The sequence below is a fragment of the Hakea prostrata genome, chromosome 3 (genome assembly GCF_041222555.1).
Source record: "Hakea prostrata isolate BN-2017 chromosome 3, UWA_Hpros_2, whole genome shotgun sequence".
NCBI classification, from domain to species: domain Eukaryota; kingdom Viridiplantae; phylum Streptophyta; class Magnoliopsida; order Proteales; family Proteaceae; genus Hakea; species Hakea prostrata.
This window is the reverse complement of record NC_142602.1, coordinates 49,055,960-49,076,877: the sequence shown is the minus strand read 5'-3', so window position 1 is coordinate 49,076,877 and position 20,918 is coordinate 49,055,960. Positions and strand designations below refer to the sequence as shown.

General features: G+C 38.2%; 1 protein-coding gene across 1 annotated transcript in view; it reads left to right on the top strand.

The window, feature by feature from the left end:
- Positions 1 to 1,146: 1,146 nt before the first annotated feature.
- Positions 1,147 to 20,918, top strand: part of LOC149022390 (uncharacterized) — a 44,103-nt gene continuing 24,331 nt past the window's right edge. The window contains exons 1-4 of the mRNA XM_089150515.1: positions 1,147 to 1,419; positions 1,658 to 2,011; positions 2,840 to 2,998; positions 5,502 to 5,588. Of these exons, the coding sequence (XP_089006641.1) occupies positions 1,685 to 2,011; positions 2,840 to 2,998; positions 5,502 to 5,588 (573 nt within the window). The 5' untranslated portion in view covers positions 1,147 to 1,419; positions 1,658 to 1,684. The remainder of the gene's footprint in view (positions 1,420 to 1,657; positions 2,012 to 2,839; positions 2,999 to 5,501; positions 5,589 to 20,918) is intronic.

Sequence of the window (20,918 nt, the reverse complement as noted above, 5' to 3'; positions counted from 1 at the left end):
GTATTAAAAACGAGAAAAACATAGGGGAGATCACCAATGAAAAAAAAAACTCACCTATTATCTAAAACTCAAGAACCTAGTTGTAGAGAGAAATCGTATAAAATTATAGATTATAAAAAGTAAATATAGCCCAGACTCCTCACGAGAAGGCAAAATCCAAAAGTTCCTGGTGCTAAAAATGGAACCAAGGATCTGAAAATCAAGACAAGTAGCCTTAAGACAAAAACACCTCGAAAAACTAGTGACAGAGACAACTTCCGATAGCAGTCTTGAAATTGCTTTAGTCATGCGCACTTACCATCAAGCGAGATTTTGGTCCGTTGGATCCGAAATCTCGGTTAAGATTTAATTTTGACCATTGAATTTCAATGGTTGAGATTGAAATTTTAATCTAATGATCCAAAATGTTTTGCTTAACTGTTTAATGTGTAGGACTGAAGTAAAGTCCTAGAAGTCTGGTGAGCTCTAAGCAAAAATAAAAGAAAACCCTATTGCAAAGGGTAAAGTTTGAGGAGACAGATGTCATATTTGAACATATAGGACCATGCAATTATAGGACCATGCAACATTGGACCCAGTTCGTCAAGTTGTTGGTGGTGGTTTGTTTAATTTGGTACTCTCATAAAGTTTTGGTCTTGCCATGTTTTATATTATGTAGTTACACTTATATAAAATTATATATTACTCTTAATAGGGGAAAAAAATTAATCCAAATTAAAGGAAAAAATTATCATCTCAGTAGCCCTCAACCCATTAATAAATGGTTGTTCAAAGTGATTTAGGTTGAATCTACTCACAGAATCAGGATAACCAAACAGTTTTTCAAACATATTCACTTTCAGAATCAGGGTAACCAAACAGTTTTTTAGACAGATTCACTTTCAAGGTAACCAAATGATTTTTCAGACAGATTCATTTTCTAGAATCAGGGTAACCAAACGATTTATTTTATTGGAGTCATGATTTCCTGGAATCTGATTCCAGGGAATTGCGGAACCAAACGCCCCCTAATGCTTTCTAAATGGTCCAAAGGATACCCCGGCCCCTTCCAGGTGTCCGGCCTGAACCGGGCAAAAAAAAAAAAAAAAAAAAAAAAAACAAAAGGACAGCAAACCGTCATCCGTCGTCTTGTCTCTCCAAGTCTCATATCTCCACAGCAAGCCCCCGATTCAAGTGGAGTCTACTGAACTTCCCATTCCAGAGTTGGAAGCCGTGACTGTAGTCGCCGTCCGCCGCCGGGTGGTGACAGTTTCACCGGCGATTTCACCACGGCAGTTCGCTCCCGCTCCGACCTTCGCTGGACTTGGTAAGTTCGTGTGCCTCTCTCTCGCTCTCCGCATCTCTCATCCTCCGCCCTTTCTCTCTGTCGAACTTAACAACTGTGCGACAACACACGGTGCTTACCCAGAGCTCCTTCTGGTACTCTCTCTTTCTTCCACATTCTATCCGGTTCTCTCGTTGTAATCGCTTCTGGGTTTCTATCGGTTTTAATCAATTGATATTGCTGATAATCCTTCCCGTGTCAATATTGTTTTCCATCTTGTACTGAATTTTTGCTTTCCCCGAACTTACCGGCAATGATATTGTGTAATTGCTATGCCATTTGGGGACTTCACTTCTTCAATAGAAACTGTAACGGTGATAATGTTCCTTTCAGAAAATTGGAGTGCAAAACTGGCCTGTGATGAACAGTTTGTGGAACGTGTCATCCGCGGCGGTGTTTTCACGGAGTCGAACTCTCATCCTGAAGACTTCTTTGTATGGCAATTGCTGTTCATGGAAAAGATCAATGTACCATAATCGTATTGCAGTCATTAATGTAGATTTCATGACTACAAGGTTTCATATTCAGTGTTACTCCACTTCGCGTGGTGGGCGTCCATCTCGCTCCCGGAAGTTGGACTGTGGATCATCCATGGAGGAGAAGGATGCCTTCTATGTTATCCGCAAAGGGGATATTGTTGGAGTTTTCAATAGTATAAGTGATTGCCAGGCGCAAGTTGGATCTTCTGTAATTTCTATGCTACCCTCCAAGCTGCTTAAATTTTTTGATCTTTTTGTCTATGGCTTGTTATTATTATTATTTATTTATTCCTTTTTAATTATTCATTGTGTGCTATGCAATGTGTTTATGGTTTTCCGTCCAATGGTTTCTCGAACAGTTCTTGATATTTTATTGGCCTAGAGTGCATACTCATGCTTGGCGGGCATATGGTTTATGCTTGTGTCAATTGCACAAAAGAATGAATGAAAAGAATTGTTGGCCATTTTTACCATGAGAGGCTGAATGGTCACTTCATCATTCAACTTGGTTTTATAATTTATTTATTTTTTTCGAAATTTTAAAGTGTCACAGCTCAGTGACAAGAAATTAGTGGCAGCTGGACTTTTTGACATCTAATAATAGGGGGACATAGTCACCTAGGTCAGGTTTGTTAAGTCATTGCTTCTTTATTCATTTTACTTTGTTTTAGAAATTATCAAAATTTTAAAGTGCCACACCTCAGTGACGAGAAACTAGTGACAGCTGGATTTTTCTGACATCTGATAATAGGGCGATATAGCTACTAGGTCAGGTTTGTTAAGTTATTGCTTTTTTATTTTTATGGGATTCTAGAATTCTTATTGGGAAATACTCACTGGTGGCTCAACAAGCATTGCACTGGATTCTTGGATTTATGCTTTTGATGGGGCCCTAGTGGTTAAATTGTGGTTTCCTACTTTGACTAATAATAAAAACTGATCAAGAATATCTGAAAAGCTGCAACTTCGTGAAAATGTGCTTTCTTATGCAAGTTTTTGTTTACAAAGACTAACCAATAATATTCTTGTTTTGAAGGTATGTGATCCTTCTGCTAGTGTTTTCAAAGGCTATTCCTTGCCTAGGGAGGCTGAGGATTACCTCGTCTCGCGGGGACTGAAGAATGCTATGTATTCAATTAATGCTTTGGATGTAAAAGAAGACCTTTTTGGCGAACTCATTCCTTGTCCTTTCCTGGTGAGATAATTGAGGGCTCTCTTGTTTTACATCAGATTATATGGCTGGTATATGGTATGCTTAGTGATTGTTTAGAATTTGAATGATTTGCTCCTGGAATTCTTTAATGTTTTAAGGTCTCTGTAGCTTCTACAGCAGGTTCATATATAACTAGAGAAGTATAGTGTCAAGTGAGCAATCAGAGTATGTCGTAAAGTTTCATCAACTACTTATATGATATATCAATGGCATATCAGTTGTATGGCTATGGTTTTGGAGCCGTCTAGACTCCAAAGTATGTAACACATGCTGTTTGGTACATCTTCTCTTTGTTTCCCGAGCCTTTAGTAAGGTACAGTCAGAGTTCAAAAAGATTAATTCTTTTATAATTCCATCGTACAGGATTGTTCACCTACTATGAAAGAAGAAAAAGAAAAAGAAAAGGAAAAATTAAAACTGGAGTTTTTGATAAAATATGGATGAGTTTGAATCTGTTTGCTTCATTTTGTGTCGAACATTACATTAGGATGTTCATATAAAGATTAGTTTCCTTTCTCTTTTCTCTTTATTATTAATGGGAGAGTTGGGTGTCCTTTTCCTGCATAATGTTTCAGTGGTGTGGGGATGTGTCTTTTTCCACAATTTGGGAGCTGTTGGCATTGTTCTGCATTGAACCTCTGATGGAGCTTTGAGGCAACAACGATAGGGGCTGGTGGTGATCCAATTCAACATCATTGATCTACCCTTCTCTGCCTTCTTTTTCTTTTCCATTCTAGGGTTTTCATCCTTTACCTTCTCGAGGATACGTTGCAAATGAGCCCTAAAGGTTGCTTAAAAAGTGTCAACAAACCCCCAATGCTGAGTTGGTTCAACATCCATCCAGTTAACTGCTTGATGTGAGCATTTCAGGGCTTGGTCATCCAGAGGCATGTCAATTGACTGCTTGGGCGACCAGCTGTTGTCGGCTTCTAGAAATGAAATGAGATTGTTCTGATTAGAAATCATTGACTGCTGCACTAATCAGTCTTCTGGATTTTGTGCCTGAAACACGTTTGACCATTTTGCAGTCCTCTGGCCACTCAAATTTTCATGTCTTCCAAGTATGGTTCCAATTTATCCACTACTTTCTTGAAAACGGGTTCAGTATCACTTTACTGGTTGGATCAGCATGCTAGACATGCCCAAACCCAAAAAAATCTGGTCCAGTGGTACTTGATTCAACAAGGGTAGTTTTTTTCGTTTATTATCTCAGTAATTTACTAGTTTGAGTTACCTGTGTAAGAATAAGTTAGGGTTACAATTTGAATTGTACTTAAAGTTTGGTTTCGTTTCATAATTCAACTAGGATATATGGTAATTTCTTCTTAAAATGCATGCTTATAACCCAGTAATTGATGGAGTCAATTGACACAGAAGTTGAATGTTTTATTTTGAGAAGCATGGTTGTGTGACCTCTTCTCCCTCCCCTTGCAAACTTACCATTTCCTTTTCATTTGACCTCCCTTGTGTAATTTTTCTGTGAAAGAACAAAAAAGCTGCATATTCACTTTTGACTTTTGAGCTTCCCTAATCCCTCCTTTGTTTCCCAATCTGTGACCACAACCAAACAAAAGGCATAAGTTAGTCATCTTTGGGGAGGCAAAGATAGAAAGAAAAAAGTAGAAGAACGAGAAGAGATGCAGTTTCAAATAAAGTAAGAAAGAACAGAAAGAAGAATTAGAGCAGCAGAGCCCTTGGAACATACCTGTGTTCATTGAAGTCTATATTACCAATTTTTGCTGAAGCTCAGGTGCAAATTTTAACTCCCCCCATGGCTTTCCTTGCTGAATTGGACTTCAACCTTCTTCCCTCTTTAGATTCCATATCCCAATTGTAATCTTCTGCCCATCAACAATACATTGCTTCATAATTTTCTTTTTCCGACAACAAGGAATCTTGCAAAATCCTGTTTTAATTCCTGTTGTCTTACTTATTCTTAAGCCCCAAATCCCAGCTTAACAGTAGAGTACCTCACAGCCACCCACCCACCCACTTCGTTCAGATTTCACCACTCACACACAACAGAACAGAGCAACAGCTGTAATAGAAAAGGGAGAATGGCTTCACTAATATTCACCCTGTATCAAGTTGCCTTGGGCACCTAGACAGTCACCTTGCCACCTTGATAACTATGCGTTGTATTGGCCAATCTAAACTATTTTTCTGGCATTTTTACAGTATCTTTTTATTTTATTTTTTTAGTAATCCGGGTGTGTACTTGTACTTATCCAATTAGTTCCTGGTGCTTAAAGTTTCGAAAGTTTCCATTCCATTTCCAAATATTTTGCAACGTTTTTGTGGGTTTGTAAGAAACAAGATAATTACTTTTGTTATGTTATTCATGCTCTACTATTTGCATAGAGATATGCGCGGTATTTGCTGGAACATATTCTATTTGAAGTGTGATGTCTTTCTTTCTTTCTTCTTCCCTATATTCCAGGTTTTTATTTTATTTTATTTTTTAAAATTCGTTTGTTCCCCTCAGGAACCATCTTCTCCCAAGGTTAAAGCATCCAAGAGAGATTCTCTGAAAAAAGGATTGCAGGAGGTTCTGGAGTCAGATGGCAATGTGGTAAGGTGGAAATTAGTCATAGTACTCTCTGCTCTCTGCTTTTTTTTGTTTTTTAAAAATTATTTTATATTTTAAATTAGCTCGTCTTAACAACCGAATGGTGGGGGACCCAAAAGGGTACCCCCAGCTGATTCAAATGTCTCTGATTCCATCAGAGATGACTTAGAGATCACCAAAAATCAAAGCCTGAATCTTCACAGGCTGGCAGAGATACTGCTGTGGACTCTGGTTCAAAAGCTGATATGCTTTAATTGTCTTCACCACCTCCTAAGCTCCCTTCGTTGTTTGGTTTGAAGAATACAACTTGAATATGGATAAACTATGTATAATGTTTCACATAGTACAGCCACTATCTCTACGTTTCTAGCATTCCAAAGAGAGGCAAGGGAGAAAAAGGAGCTCAGTTGACTCTCAAAGCAGATCAACATGCTATGATACCAAGTTAGAAGCTAGGATTGGAACAGTTCTGGTAAAGGAACAGGAGATTGCAGCCAAGGAAAGAAGAAGAGAGGAGAGAAAGAGCAATGAATAAGTGAGATTAAGAGAATTGATTGTGTGAGAGTACTGACTTCTCACACCCATTTCATTCATTAACGATAATACTTGATATTGTTACATAAACCTCCCTAGTGAGGTAATGGTAAAAGGGACTAAATACAATTAGCTATGACTTATAACTAGCCATTGACAAACGTACCGTTTTCAAACATGACTCAAATACTGGTTAGGGCATGAAACTTGTAGGACAACGTATCTTAGGCACTCCCAACAATAGGAGAACCTATATTAGCCCCTCTAGACATAGCTCAGCCTACATTATGCCGTCTAAACATAGTAAACATTTATAGTTTAAAAAGTACACTTGATAGGTATTTTCATATTTTGACTTCAAACTTAGGTTGGTAATTGCAGTTAATTAGGAAAAAGATCTCTCTTATTTTGTCAAGAGAAATTACAGGTTCATATACAAGGAAAAGAGAAATATTCTCCCCAACAAACTAGGAATCCCTAAAAGCAAGGCTACAATAATTTAGGACTCTTAAGAAAAAAAACTAAACCTAAATAGGAGTCAATTTAGCTGTAATTGACTCCCTTTATTCTAGGAATAACATTCCGTCATCCTAATGAATTTAAACTTCCCTAAAATACCTAATCAATCACGGAATTCCACACTCCCCTCAAGTTAGGTGTAGATGTTAAGTAAACCTAGCTTGCAATTAAGTATCCCAAACATCTTCTTAGGCACGACCTTAGTTAGAATATCTGCAACTTGTTGATAGGTTGGGATGTATGAGTGTTATTATGCCTGTCTCTATCTTCTCTTTCACAAAATGCCGGTCGATCTCCGCATGTTTTGTCCTATCATGAAGCACTGGATTCTTTGCTATGTTGATCGTGGATTGATTGTCACAAAACATTTTTATTGGTTCGGCCATCTGGATTTTTAGTTCAGTTAATATCCCGTTTAGCCATATTCCTTCACATATCCCATCAGCCAATGCTCTGAATTCTGCTTCTGCACTACTTTGAGACACAACTGATTGCTTCTTGCTTCGCTAAGTGATCAGATTTCCTCTTACATATGTGCAATATCTTGAGGTTGATCGTCTATCAGTTATAGATCCTGCCCAATCTGCATCAGTAAAGATTTAGACATCTTTGTCTTTTGTCTTCTTGGAAAACAATCCAAAACTAGGTGTCATCTTTAAGTACTTCAATTTCCTGTAAACTGCTTCCATGTGCTCCTCTGTTGGTTCATGAACTGACTTACCATGCTTACAACGAAGCATATGTATGGCCTAGTATGTGAGAGATAAGTGAGTTCCTAACCAATCTTTGTTACCTTCCTTCATCAATGGGTGCACTTTCACCTTTCCTTCCCAGTTTTGAATTGGAATCTGTAGGAGTATTGACAGGCTTGCATCCAAGCACCCTTGTTTCTTTTAAAAGATCTAGTACATACTTGCGGTGTGAGATTGAGATTCCTTTCTTTGACTGTTCTATCTCCATGCCAAGGAAGTACTTGAGATTGCCTAAATCTTTGATTTCAAACTCTTTTGCCAGAAAACTTTTGAGTTGTTGTAGTTCATTATCATGATCTCCAGTTAGTATAATATCATCCACATACATAATAAGTATTGCCCTTTCCCCTTCTGGTGAGTGCTTAACAAACATAGTGTGATCTGTTTGACATTGATCATAACCAAATTGTTTCACTGCTCTTGTGAACCTATCAAACCATGCCTTTGGTGATTGCTTTGACCCATACAATGACTTTTTGAGTTTGCAAACTTTGTTGGTGGTTGCTTGAGTTTCAAGCTCAGGTGGTATCTCCATGTATACTTCCTCCTCTAGATCTCCATTAAGAAATGCATTTTTTATATCTAGTTGATATAAAGGCCAGTCAAGATTGGCAGCAAGGCAGCAAGTGAAAACAACATTCTAGCAGAATTTTGTTTGGCTATAGGGGCGAAAGTTTCATGGTAGTCGATCCCATAGGATTGAGTGAAACCTGTAGCAACTAATCTCGCTTTAAGTCTGTTGATACTCCCATCTGCATTTTGTTTGACTGGGAAAATCCACTTGCAACCAACATGGGTTTTTCCTGATGCTATATCAGATATCTCCCAGGTTCCATTCTTTTCTAATGCACGAATTTCTTCCCAGATAGCTGCCTTCCATTCTGGTACTTTGAGAGCTTCATGAATAGAACTTGGAATCTGTGTTTTGTCAAGATTGCTGATAAAGGCATGGTAACTGTGTGACAGACCTCCATTAGAAACAAAATTCTGAATAGGATGATCAGTACCCAACTGTTTTCCTTTTCTCAAAGCAATAGGCCTATCATCAATAAGAGAATTGATTTGAACACATTCTGTACCACTGTTACATGATTAACTTTGTGGTTCTGGAACCGGATTGATTCGTGACCGTGATCAAATATCTGCAGCTCTTTCCCTTTTTGGGTCTTGTATCTCCTAGAGTAGGCACAAAACTCATTGATAGCTGCAGGTTGTGATTGTTAGGGTGTTTGAGACATAGTTTCAGATTCACTTTGAACCATTGGAACACTTGGGTTAGGAAGTTGTGGATCGGGTTTTTGCTGAGACAAATTTTCTAATTCGGATTCATTTGGATATGAATATAAGATGGACTCGTATTTCTCAGAGACGATGGCTCTGGACTCAATATCCCAAAGCTGATATCTGATTAAGGTTCTCCCCCAGAATTTCAGTTTTGTAGAAAGGTGTTTGTTTGAAGAGACATCCATAGAATTGTAAAATTTTCGAGTGGTTGGGGAATAACACTTATAGTGTTTTTGGTTTGAGGAGTACCCAACAAAAATGCATTTGATTGCTTTTGGATCAAGTTTGCTCCTATGTTGTGTATGAATGTGAACAAATACAGTACAACCAAATATTCTTGTAGGAAGAGTATAGAGAAATTGGGTGTTTCAATAGGATTGAAGAAGAACTTGGCGCGGTGTTGGAACTTCAAAACTCTAGAAGGCATCCTATTTAGATTGGCAGCAGTCAAAATGGTTTCCCCCAAAAAAATTAGGAACATTTGTTGTAAACATTAGGGATCGAGCCTTCAAGAAGGTGGCTGTTCTTTCTCTCGGCAACCCCATTTTGTTGGGGTGTATCAACACAAGAATCCATATGAATAATTCCTTGGCTTGTAAAAGTATTCCCCCAGAATGGTGTCAAAATACTCTCTTGCATTGTCAGTTTTTAACATTTGAATTCTGGTTTGAAATTGTCTGAATCATAGTGTTAAACTGCTTAAAAATAGAATTGACTTCAGATTTTTCTTTCATTAGAAACAACCATGTGACTCTAGTGTGATCATCAACAAAAGATACAAACCATCTATTACTAGTGAGGTTTTTGACTCTAGAAGGTCCCCATATTCCTAGGACCGGAACTACGAGTATGTTTTGAAAATTGGGACACTTCACATTGAAAAAGTTTAGGACTTTTATTGCTGAACAAAGAGGTAAACATCTTTTGAAAATACATGAAGTTAGGATGTCCTAGACGATAGTGCCATAACATTATATCACCATCCTTTTTTAAACTAGAAAGGGAAAGGGAAATTTTACTGATCTGGTTTGTAGATTGAACACACACTGCATTGTGAGTTTGCCCTCTAGAAGTTTCCTCGACTTGTAGAAGGAAAAGACTTGAGCATATCCTAGCACTGCCAATCTGTCCTCCCCGAATCCAAAACCTGAAGTTCACAAGTATTTGGGAAGAATTTAGCAACACAATGAAGATCTCGAGTAAGTTTACTAACTGATAAAAGATTGCAGTCCAATTTCGAAACATGAAGAACAGAGTATAGAGTGAGGTCCTTTGAGATAATGATTGAACCTATTCCTGCCACTTTAGAGAGAGACGCATTTGCTATTTTTACTGTGAGATTCTTATAGCATGGGCTGTACTCATGGAAGCGGTTTGCATCTATAGTCATATGCATGGTGGGAGATCTCTTGAGCGAGATCTTGCCACTTCAAAATACCGAGATCTCGATCGAGATGGCAAGGTCTCGGTCGAGATATACCAATTTTCTGGCGTAAACTCGGTGGTCCATCTCGGTGGGTTTTAGGGCCCTGGTTTGGCTGAAACTTGGAATTTGGGTTATTTAAGGGCTTTTGAATACACTGGTGGCCTTGGATAAGTGAGAAAATAAACCTAAGTATGTCGTCTAAGTTGACCCTAGGTGTAAAACAGAAATGATGGGAAATGCAAGGTTAGACAACATGTAATGTAGAGATATCAAGTGATTCAAGTTATCAACTATCAAATATATTATATATCAAACCATCAAAGAACAATGTCTTCAAAATTTTACAACCATAAGAAGTTTTAGTAAGTCATGAATCATATCCATAAGTTCACAAGATTGCAAGAGTATCACTCAGCATTCTGCATCAATTGATTCTGAAAGGTGACCACATATGACTCCCAAGTCAACTCATCATTGTAGTATGTCACATATCGGTTTATATGGGACCGATATGTCTCCACGTTAGAATACTGGAGGAATAGCACTTTGGGGTAACCGTCAATCATGGGTTGGTGAAAGAGCCATTACTACTATTGCTGTTCTTGTTGCTGTTGAATATATGGGTAGGGGTTTGTAAACCAGTTAGTCAACAAGCCACCTTCACTCCCATATGTGTACTTTCCAGGTTGAGGAATAACATGATCTCCATAAGAAGAATACCCAGTGTAATCTGACTCGGTGTTGTGATTCCCATATAGGTACTTTGATGATTGCCAATTGGCCAAACTCTGCTGTTGTGAACCACTGTGACCATGATCTAGGCTCATGCTTCCTATGTTCAATTCAAGATCTTGCATGCTTGCATCATCATTCGTTTGTCCCTGGTTTGATCTGCTCTTCCTACTCCTAGTATAAGTCCGGGCAACAGGGGAATTGTGGCTCGCATATGTCGGATGACTCGGACCTGGTGGAGGTAACTCCCTTTGTTGACCTTGACTTCCACCAGCAACACCACTAGCCTGACTGCCTCCATGACTTGATGGCTTACTTGGAGGGATGGTATCATCGGCATCATCTGAACTTCCACTACTAGACATCACCTCAATTGTTTCAAGTCGACTAAGGTGGCTCCACAAATGGTACACTTGGTCCTGTTGATGCTGCTACAACAGCCTGATCCTTATCAGAAGACGTGTGGTAAACCACAGCAGTTGGGCCCATGGCAACAACAATGGTAGGATCCGGCTAACCTCCTGGCCCATCCAACACTGGGCCACCTCAATCCCTTACCCAATGATATATAACATCATCTTCCTCATCCTTTGTGGGGGTCTCGTGGAATTTATCAGTCAACTCAGTCGGTTCCCGATTTTCGTTATCCCATATCATCTTGTATGTGCCCTACCCTCAACCTTATGTTGTAATGCACATACACTAAGCCCTCGAGCTTCTTATTGCCCAATCTGTTCCGTACCTTACTATGGATGAGCAAGAAGGTGTTCCAGTCCCTCTCGCAACCAGAGGATGAGCAAGTCTGTGAGAGTACTTTAATTGCTATGTCCTTGAGATTTGGCGAATTAGTTCCATATAACACTCACCAGTCAGCTGCATAACCAAATATAAGAATGCATTAGGCAAATATATTTTAATACTTATATAACTTATAGGTTATAGTCTTATGGGCTTATCATTTATCACTTATAGAGTTATAGTAATGGACTATTTACCAAGATCATTTTTTTGCCTAGTTGCAACCATAGGAGGCTTTCCAAAACTCCCAGAGGCATCCCTAAACTCCCTGATTTGTACCAATTGTTCAATTATTGTATTTTTACTATTGGAATGCAAGAAGTTGAAGAAACAATTGAATAAGTTCTCACCTCTCTGTCCCCTGCATGACGGGATTTGGCACAAGCTTCTGCACCACATCTTGCACTGCATTCATCAACCTTACATTAAGCCTCAGAGCATTCTTGTAATGGTACTTTGGGTTGAGGTAGTAAGCTTGTATTGTGGAAATAAAAAATTTGGTTAGTGATTTGGTTGTTTACTTGTATATAAATTATAAGTTATAACTTACAACAAATTAACAATGTAAATTAAAGTATACAACAAAAACTTAAAGACTTAAAAGTACTCACTAGCCAAGTGCAAAGGATGCATCAAGTGCGTCTCCCATCAATCATTGGTGATCCTCTCGTAGGATTTGAAGGAGCCATGGGCAACAGCTCTAACCAACTCTTTCATTTGCTGGAGGACAACATATATATGTGGGGCATCATCGGCTTCTTCTCTGAATCCACCATCCTTAAAACAAACACAATAGGCTCTAAAATGTCCACTGTCCTATTCAGCTGCCTCCAAAAGGAATCATCAGAATGGTTTGTTGGACTACCACTACATCAGGATGGCTAGATCCACGCCAATTAAACCACTCCGCACTTGCAAACATGTGCCGTAGACCCACCACTTTTTTCTGGAAGCTTTTCAGAGCTACATAGTTGGTGGCGAATCTAGTCAATTTAGGTCTGACTAGATCACCATTACAGTGGTTCCTTATCATCTTCAACACATAACCATGTTATAACCATAGTTGGTGGATCTTGCTGCTCTTCTTCTTCATCAACATTTCACCAGCTTTCTTGAAGTTAGCACTGTTCACCATTGTTTGTGACAATTGGGACAACATTGCTTGGCCCTACCTCGTGGACCACCTGGCTAAGAAGCTTGTAAAGGTAGTCAGCATCTTTGATTTTATCTGAGGCATCCATTGACTTAAGGAGGGAAACATATTTGAAATGCTTCTTTGATAGGTGTCTTGATGCTTGAAGAGGGAGGGGTCTCGGTCAAATGCATGGTTATTAAAGTGGCAAAGTGACCAAAGCGATTGATTAGGCGACTAAGTGGCGCTTAGGCGGCAATAAACTTACCAAAGCGGTTTAGTCAATATTTTTAATATAACTACTTTTAAACTACTTTTTAATACAAATACTTTTTATAATAAACTAAAGTACTAAACAAACATTCAACAATCACATTCATAAAAATAACAATAAAAAACATTCAAGAATCACAATTATGAATAACAATATTATTCACATATAGTTTAGTGAAATTATTACACAAATTATTTTTAACATGACTTTTTTGTTAAATATACATGAGTAATATTCGAATTGGAATCAGAATTGATGTATCCATTTTTCCCTTTTTTTAACCAAATAGTGCTGACATGATAAATTAATAGATCTCATCATTCTGATTTCCAAGTCATTGTTTATTTAATGATTCATTGATTATCAATGTTGAATATGGCTCATGCTTCACATTCTGCTGCTGACAGGCACTTTGCCTCGATTTTGAAATGGCTCACATATTTAAATTTATATACGGCATTGTAGAATAAATTATGATTAAATAATAATAATAATAATATGCACAAATTACAAAATATAAAAAATGCGGCTGCTTTAGCATCTAGGCGGCAATATGGCGCAAAAGGCTGCAAAGCGGTAGTGCCTAAGCAAAAAAGCAGCAAGAAATCAGCCCGTTAGTTAAGCGGTCACAATTTAAGTGGTTTAAAAACCGCTTTGCCGCCTAGGCGGACGCTTCGGCGCGCCTAGGCTGACGCTTTGATAACCATGGTCAAATGTGGCATCATAATGTGCAATCTTCCTCTTCCTTTTAGTCCTCTCACTTCCCCCAATTCCATGAAAACTATGTCTAGGTGGCATGGATGCCCCTGACCCCGAACCACCTACTCCTCTTGTTTGAGTGAGCATCCTTTGCAGCATTTTAAGTTGTTCTTTGCTGAAAGGATTAGCATCGGTGGAAGGAGGTTGATCATCTACAGAGACATGGTTTCCTTAGCTTTCTTTGTCGATGGTAGGTCTTGAAGGCTTCTTGTTTGCTGGTTTTTGGATTTTCTAGCAGCTGTCATGTGAATGACCTGGTTTCTTGCAGTAGTCACACCATGGTCTTTCCTTATTGTCTATTGTCGCTGTTATGAGAATGTGTTCCACGTGCAGCCAGGGCAGAGTTTTCATTGGCTGAAACTAGGGTGGATTCTCCAAGCATAACTTTTTTTCCTGCTTTCTTCTCTACGAACCTCAAAATATACTTCTCTGATGTTAGGCAGAGGCTTCATTCCTAGAATTCGTCCTCGAACCTCATCAAGATTCTTAGTGAGTCCCATTAAAAACTTAAATATCCGCTTTTTCTCAATAGTCTTACGGAATTTGTTTGCATCATCTGAGTGGCGCCATTGATGTTCTCCAAACACATCCAATCTTTGCCAATATCGAGTGAGGGATATTGTAGTATTGAGTGATTGAGAGATCTCCTTGCCGAAGATCATGGAATTTTGATTCAAATCTTCAATCTAAAAAATCTTTGAGGTATTCTCCTTGCTGGAGTAGAATTCTTTGACTGCTTCCCAAATCTCATGAGCTGAGCCATAGAGTAAGAAATTCTCACCAATTTCATTGGTCATTGAGTTGATCAGCCAAGCATGACCATGTTGTTTTCCATCTTCCAATTTTTGAATTTTGGAACTTCGGCCTTTGGAGAAGTGACTCAACTTATAAGATATTCATATTTTCCTTTCCCACAAATGTACATCATGACTGATTGTGACCACTGTATGTAATTGTTGCCTTGACTTTGTGTCCAGTAATTTGAAGTTGCATGTTGTCTACGCTGCCATGATTGTTGGCACTATGATTTCCAGAAATCGATGTGATTTCTGATGAAGAAGAGGTTTTCTCTTCGGTAGCCATGAGAGTTTGGTGAGTGATATTTGAGAGTTTGGAGAGTGAAAGACAATGGTTCATATCTATTTCCCTGATACCATGTAGTTAATTAGGGAAAAAGATCTCTCTTATTTTGTCAAGAGAAATTACAGGTACATATACAAGGAAAGGAGAAACATTCTCCCCAACAAACTAGGAATCCCTAAAAACAAGGCTACAATAATTTAGGACTCTTAAGAAAAGAAACTAAACCTAAATAGGAGTCAATTTAGCTGTAAGCGACTCCCTTTATTCTAGGAATAACATTTGCTCATCCTACTGAATTTAAACTTCCCTAAAATACCTAATCAATCACAGAATTCCACAGTAATCTACATTAGATTCATTCTCTAACTGGTCAATTTCACATAATCTTTAGTACTTGAAGACATGTGTTAGGGCCCTAGGATGATGCCATGTGGAGGAGAGAGAGTGTTAGTGTTGGTTGAGGGGTAATAAATAGGGGGAATTGGGAGGAGAGGGCATCAAATGTATATGTGAGGGTTTTAGGCAGCCTATGGCTTAGGGGCAGCATTGAATGCTGTGGGGATGACTAGCACCATTAAAACCAGATAATTTTGGTTAATTTCTTGATTTTTGTATTAATTGACATTATCAATATGCAACAAATAATGAACACAAATTTGTCCATACTTGAAGGGAGCAACAACAACAAACACAACCTTATCCCTGATCAATGGGTCAAGATTATCTACGTGGATTCAAAAGAAAAATAAGGGTAATAAGGAGAGAGAATAGGGGGTTGGAAATGAGCTTAGAGGTGCATACTAGAAAATGACGTATCAGAGAGAGAAATTGGAAAAGGGAAAGAAAGAAAGACGAAAGAGGCATTACCCATCAAATCGGGAGAATCTTAGCTAAATGACGTTTGGCTACATGGATCCTTGCCCTCCACTAGGCTCTTTATGTGATGGACATAGTAGGTAGATGACCTAGACAATGCGTCTCTTCCTCAACTTGTCCTATGGTCATTTTAGGCCTCCCCTTACACTTTTATCTCCTTCAATAAATAGCATATCACTTCTAAATGGGGCATCCAAAGGCCTTCAAACATGAGCATAGCACCTAAGTTGATTCTCTTGGAGCATGTCATTGATCAAGGCAATGCCTAAATCTGTTATAATTTGCTAATTCCGTACTTTTTCCTCCTAGTTTTTCCACATATCCATCTTGACTATGCAAAGCTTCTCAATATGATATTTGTTAATTACCCGACATTCACACACATCGTAGCCATTCATATGGACTTTCTGTTTTAGCTTAAGAGGGATAGATCACCCACAAGCACTCTAGATGCCCCCTCTCTATTTTTACCAACCCACTTTAATTCTCTATTTGACATCATCCTATGTCACCTTCTTTATTTGAGATGGATCCTAGATATTAGAGATAGCCACTTTGTGGTATCTCTTTTACCCTGTCAGTAACCATCATACTATCATAGTATAACTAAAACTGCAAATCATATACTTCATCGTTTTACTAAATTTAAAGCCCTTCGTTTCCAGGTTGATCTCCAAAGCTTCAGCTAAGCAGTATTCCTTACCTTATTTCATCCACCAAAACAATATCATCAGCATAGAGAATGCACCGTGGGACCTTGTTAAATGTTCTTGGTTGTAATTCAAGATAAGTGAAAATAGAAACAAGCTTAAGGTTAATCCTATCGGATGGATAATAGTCGGTAGGAAAGGGGTATACTGTATCTGCATCATATTAGTAATTGGACGGATTCGAATACCCCTAAACAAATGCGGATGCGAATTCGGGAGTGAATTTTGGTTATCCATTTACACCTCTACATATAGTGTCTTTTTTTAGCAATATAATTGTCCAAGTAATTCTATTCGACTTTTCTCTATTTTAGCAGGTCCCAAATCTACTCATCTGAATTTCTTTTTTTTTTCACTCTCTTCGTGAAGGTAACCATGGTCCTTTGTATCCTACAAGGAACCCTGGGGCTTCTGGCCATATATCTCCTATATCCACGTGCCAAGTGCTACTTTAGTCTAACAACACCACCTCCTTTGGGCATTTTTCCTTGCAATAGTTGCCTTGGGAAAAGTTTTTCATACCATTAAATTTTGCTACATCAGTTATAAATCTTATGACAACAAGCTCTTTCCTAATTTCTACTTTAGCTTTGTGTTTTTTCGCTTGCTTACATCACTACTTGCTTACAACACTACCTTTTTGTAATTACTATTAAATAGTGTTGACCTAATATTAGGTTAGAAGAACACATAATTCTTTTTTGAAAGATAGCTAATACTTGAAATGTTTAGTAATGTAGATTTGCATGTGATGACCAACATATATAAATTGAGGTTCAATCACTGAAGCTCTCTCTGGTATAGTTTATATTTATCTTTATAACCTATTTGCGAATCCGTAAGGAAACAAGTTATGGACTTTAAACAATAACAGTTTGGTTACTGGTAGACCTTATAGATTATATAACAAAAAATAAATTTGGCGCATACGTTAGGTATCAGATCTGAGTTGGTTTGGGAGTTGCTCCCATAAGTGATAAGCTTCGAGAAAGTCGTTTGAGGTGGCACGACCACGTTCAACGGAGACCTATAAATTCCCCTGTATGGAAAAGTGATATTATCCAGATCGTAGGGACTAGAAGAGCTAGGGGTAGACCTAAGATGACCTTAAGAGAAATGGTGAGAAATGATATGCATAGCTTAGGCTTTGTATCTAGCATGACCTCAAATAGAACTAATTGGAAGACAAGAATCCATGTAGCGGACCCCATTTAGTTGGGACAAGGCTTATTGTTGTTGTATAAGCTTAATATTGAACATACGTTAAAGTTCAAATTGAAATACTTTACTGAGTCCTAGTTATTTTTACTTCATAATTTTTAATATTTTTTGATAGATTTATTATTTGATATAGACTTAATATTGAACATACCTTAAAATTCAGATTGAGTATGCTTTATTGAGTCCTATTTATGATTTTTAAAATAACTGGCATGATTCAGTGTCTCATGAGATTTCGGTTTTGTTAGACCTTGAGATGAGACTTGAAGCGAAATGTAGAAACTCGTAAATCTTGGCCGAGATCTTGGTTTTAACCTAGATTTTGGTCCAACCAGCTCCTTTAAATACCAGATCTTGTCTAGTCGAGATGAGATATCTCTTCTTGACTCGACTATCTTGCATTCTCTTGACTCAACCTCTGCCCACCTTGCTGTTTTTTATCTTTTGGCTGGAAAAGTGCTCCGACCTCCCCTTAGGCATCAACACTCCAATTAGCTCTTCTACAACAACTAATCAACAAGGATATGGTGATTTTGAAGCCATTCTTCAAGCGAAGTGAGTGCTCTTCCCATTTTTTTTTCTTTTCAAAAACTATGTTGTACTTTAAGTGTTTGGATGCAGATTAAATGTATGTTGAACATTTTTGCCCAATCTACACTTTCATGGAAACATTATATTTTTATTAACATTTTTGAATATTCTAAATTTAAAATTATATTTTTTGAGACATTAAAATTAAAATATTATGAAAAATAAAAATGTTTCAAAAATATTTATAATATATGTTATGCGCCATTCGAAGGGAGACAACTTCACGGAGTCCAAATTTTGTTTTTCATTCCATCAGCTTATCGGTTTCAATGTTAGGGTTGAGTTGGTACTTGATACTCATATACACACTTGCTTTCACAAATCTAAGGCCATCACTGTGTTTAGAAGGCTTAAAATAGGCTAAATACCCATGCTAGCCCAAATTGAGCCCTAAAACCCACTAAGATGAGCCCTCGAGTTCACTCTGGTTGAGCCCAAAAAAAATACCAAATCTCAGCAGAGATGTCAGGAGATCACATGAGATCTCGATTTTTTGTGTTAAGGATATAAATATTCATCCAATGTAACCTTCAGTTGTTTATTGACAGTATTCTAATCTTCCATCCTCCATTGCAACCAAACATTCAAGTCATCAAAGCAACCCAGCAGTTTTCAAGTGATCATCAAGCAGCCATTCAAGCAACCTAGCATGCAAGTAAGTAAAGAAGCCCCTTCCCACCTTTCCCCTTTTCCTGCACAACCCTAGGGCCTCTTCCCTCTCCACCATAGCCTTCCCAGCCCCTTCCCCATTGCCTAGACCTTGAAAACCACCCAGCCCCATTGCAAGTACTCCCCTTCCCTTCCCCTTCAGTTTCAGTCAAACCCTAGCCCCTCCCCTAGCAGCCATAGCCCTCTCTTTTCCCACTTCTTACCAGCGATAGCAGCCACACTCTCTGCCTGTTAAACCTTGATTCCCAGCCCCTTTTAGGCCCCTTTCACCTCCATTAGGATTGCATTAAACCCTGGGAGCAACTCCTATTGTCACTTCCTGCAATTCAGCCATACTTCCCTAACTTTGAAAACCTGCACTTCATCTTCTGCCTTGAGAAGTTGCAGAATTTTTAAATTTGCTGAATTCTGGTTCTGTTGAGTTCTGTTCTATCAGTTTACCTTCTGAGAGACTGAATATTAATAGAGATCCGTTCTGCAAGTGCAAAACCAGCAGGGCTAAGTCTTCTCCCCCCTAACTGAACCTACCCTAAACTCTATTTTGACTTTTAGTTCAAAATTCAAAATCTGAAATTTAGTTTGCAGAAGAATTCAGATCTGATTTCCAGTTGCAGCACACTCTAGAATACCTTAAAACCCCTGAACATCCTTCCCCTTTTGCTGGATTTCCTGGGCAAACCTTAAGTCTAGGGAAATTAGTAAAATACTCCTAACCCTAGACCTGGTTTATATTACATTTAAACTTCCTCATTGATGTTATAGGTTGAAATAAGGAAAGTGTAGGTTGAAATAAGAGATAAAACTATCATTTCATTGGACAAAGAAATAGAACAAAGATTAAGTTAGGTTAAGCCTTTTAGATTTCAATCCTAGAACTAGATTTATTCGTGACCAATATTAATGACTCAAAAGAGAGTGGAGGAGATCAAAAATCTTATTGGGTCAAGGAAGGGTTTGCAACGACCTCTTACACCTTCTTCTTCCTTCTTTTTGTTTCTTCCTCTTCTCTCTTTTTCTTTCTTCTCATCTCCCTTTTCGATGATGGTTCTATTATATGTTCTTTTTTCCCCCCTTAGCTTACTTTTTCTGTAATTAGCCCCATCTTATTTATTCTCTAACTACCTTTATTATGTGATCGACATATTCCTTTAAAGCTCAAAAGAAATCCAATGGGACTGCCATATGACTGGCTATGATGTATGGTGCGTAGTGTTGGACTAAGAAACATCATATATATAAACTCATTGTAGTAGAAATAAGGATGCTAAGATGGATGAGTAGCAAAAACTAAAATATAAGGTAATGAATGATCATATTAGAGCTGGTTTGGGAGTAGTTCTGGTAAATGATAAGTTACGAGAAAGTTGATTGAGGTGGCCCAGCCACACTCAATGGAGGCCTTGAAGGCCCCTATGGAGAAATGATTAGTCTAGATCGGAGGAACTAGAAGAGCTAGGGGCGGACCTAAGATAACCTTAGGAGAAGTGGTGAGAAAGATTATGTATGGCTTAGGCTTTGTATCTAGTATGGCATCAAGTAGAGCTAATTGGAAGGTAAGGATTCATGTACCGGACCCCATTTACTTAGGATAAGGCTTCTTGTTGTTGTTGTTTATAAATCAATGCACCTAATGGGTCTTGAACCCTATACCTCTATTTAATTAACTAAACTACAAGCCACTGAGCTAAAATGCAAGTTATTGTAAAAGCCCCAATAATATATATAATTGTATTATTATAAGCCTGGATATTGCATATGTTCCACATAATCACCCTCCAATCTGTGATAGAAAAGTGGACAGGTTATTTTAAAATAATGGGCCTGTCAATGCAAAATATGTCACTCTGACCGTTATCTACTCAACAGTCTAAGTAGGGAAATCCTTAAATAGATGAGCATTCCTTTCTTTCCATAATCCATATCCCAGATACAGAAGTGCACAGCTTTCTTTAAGATTTGCATCTTACCCTAAA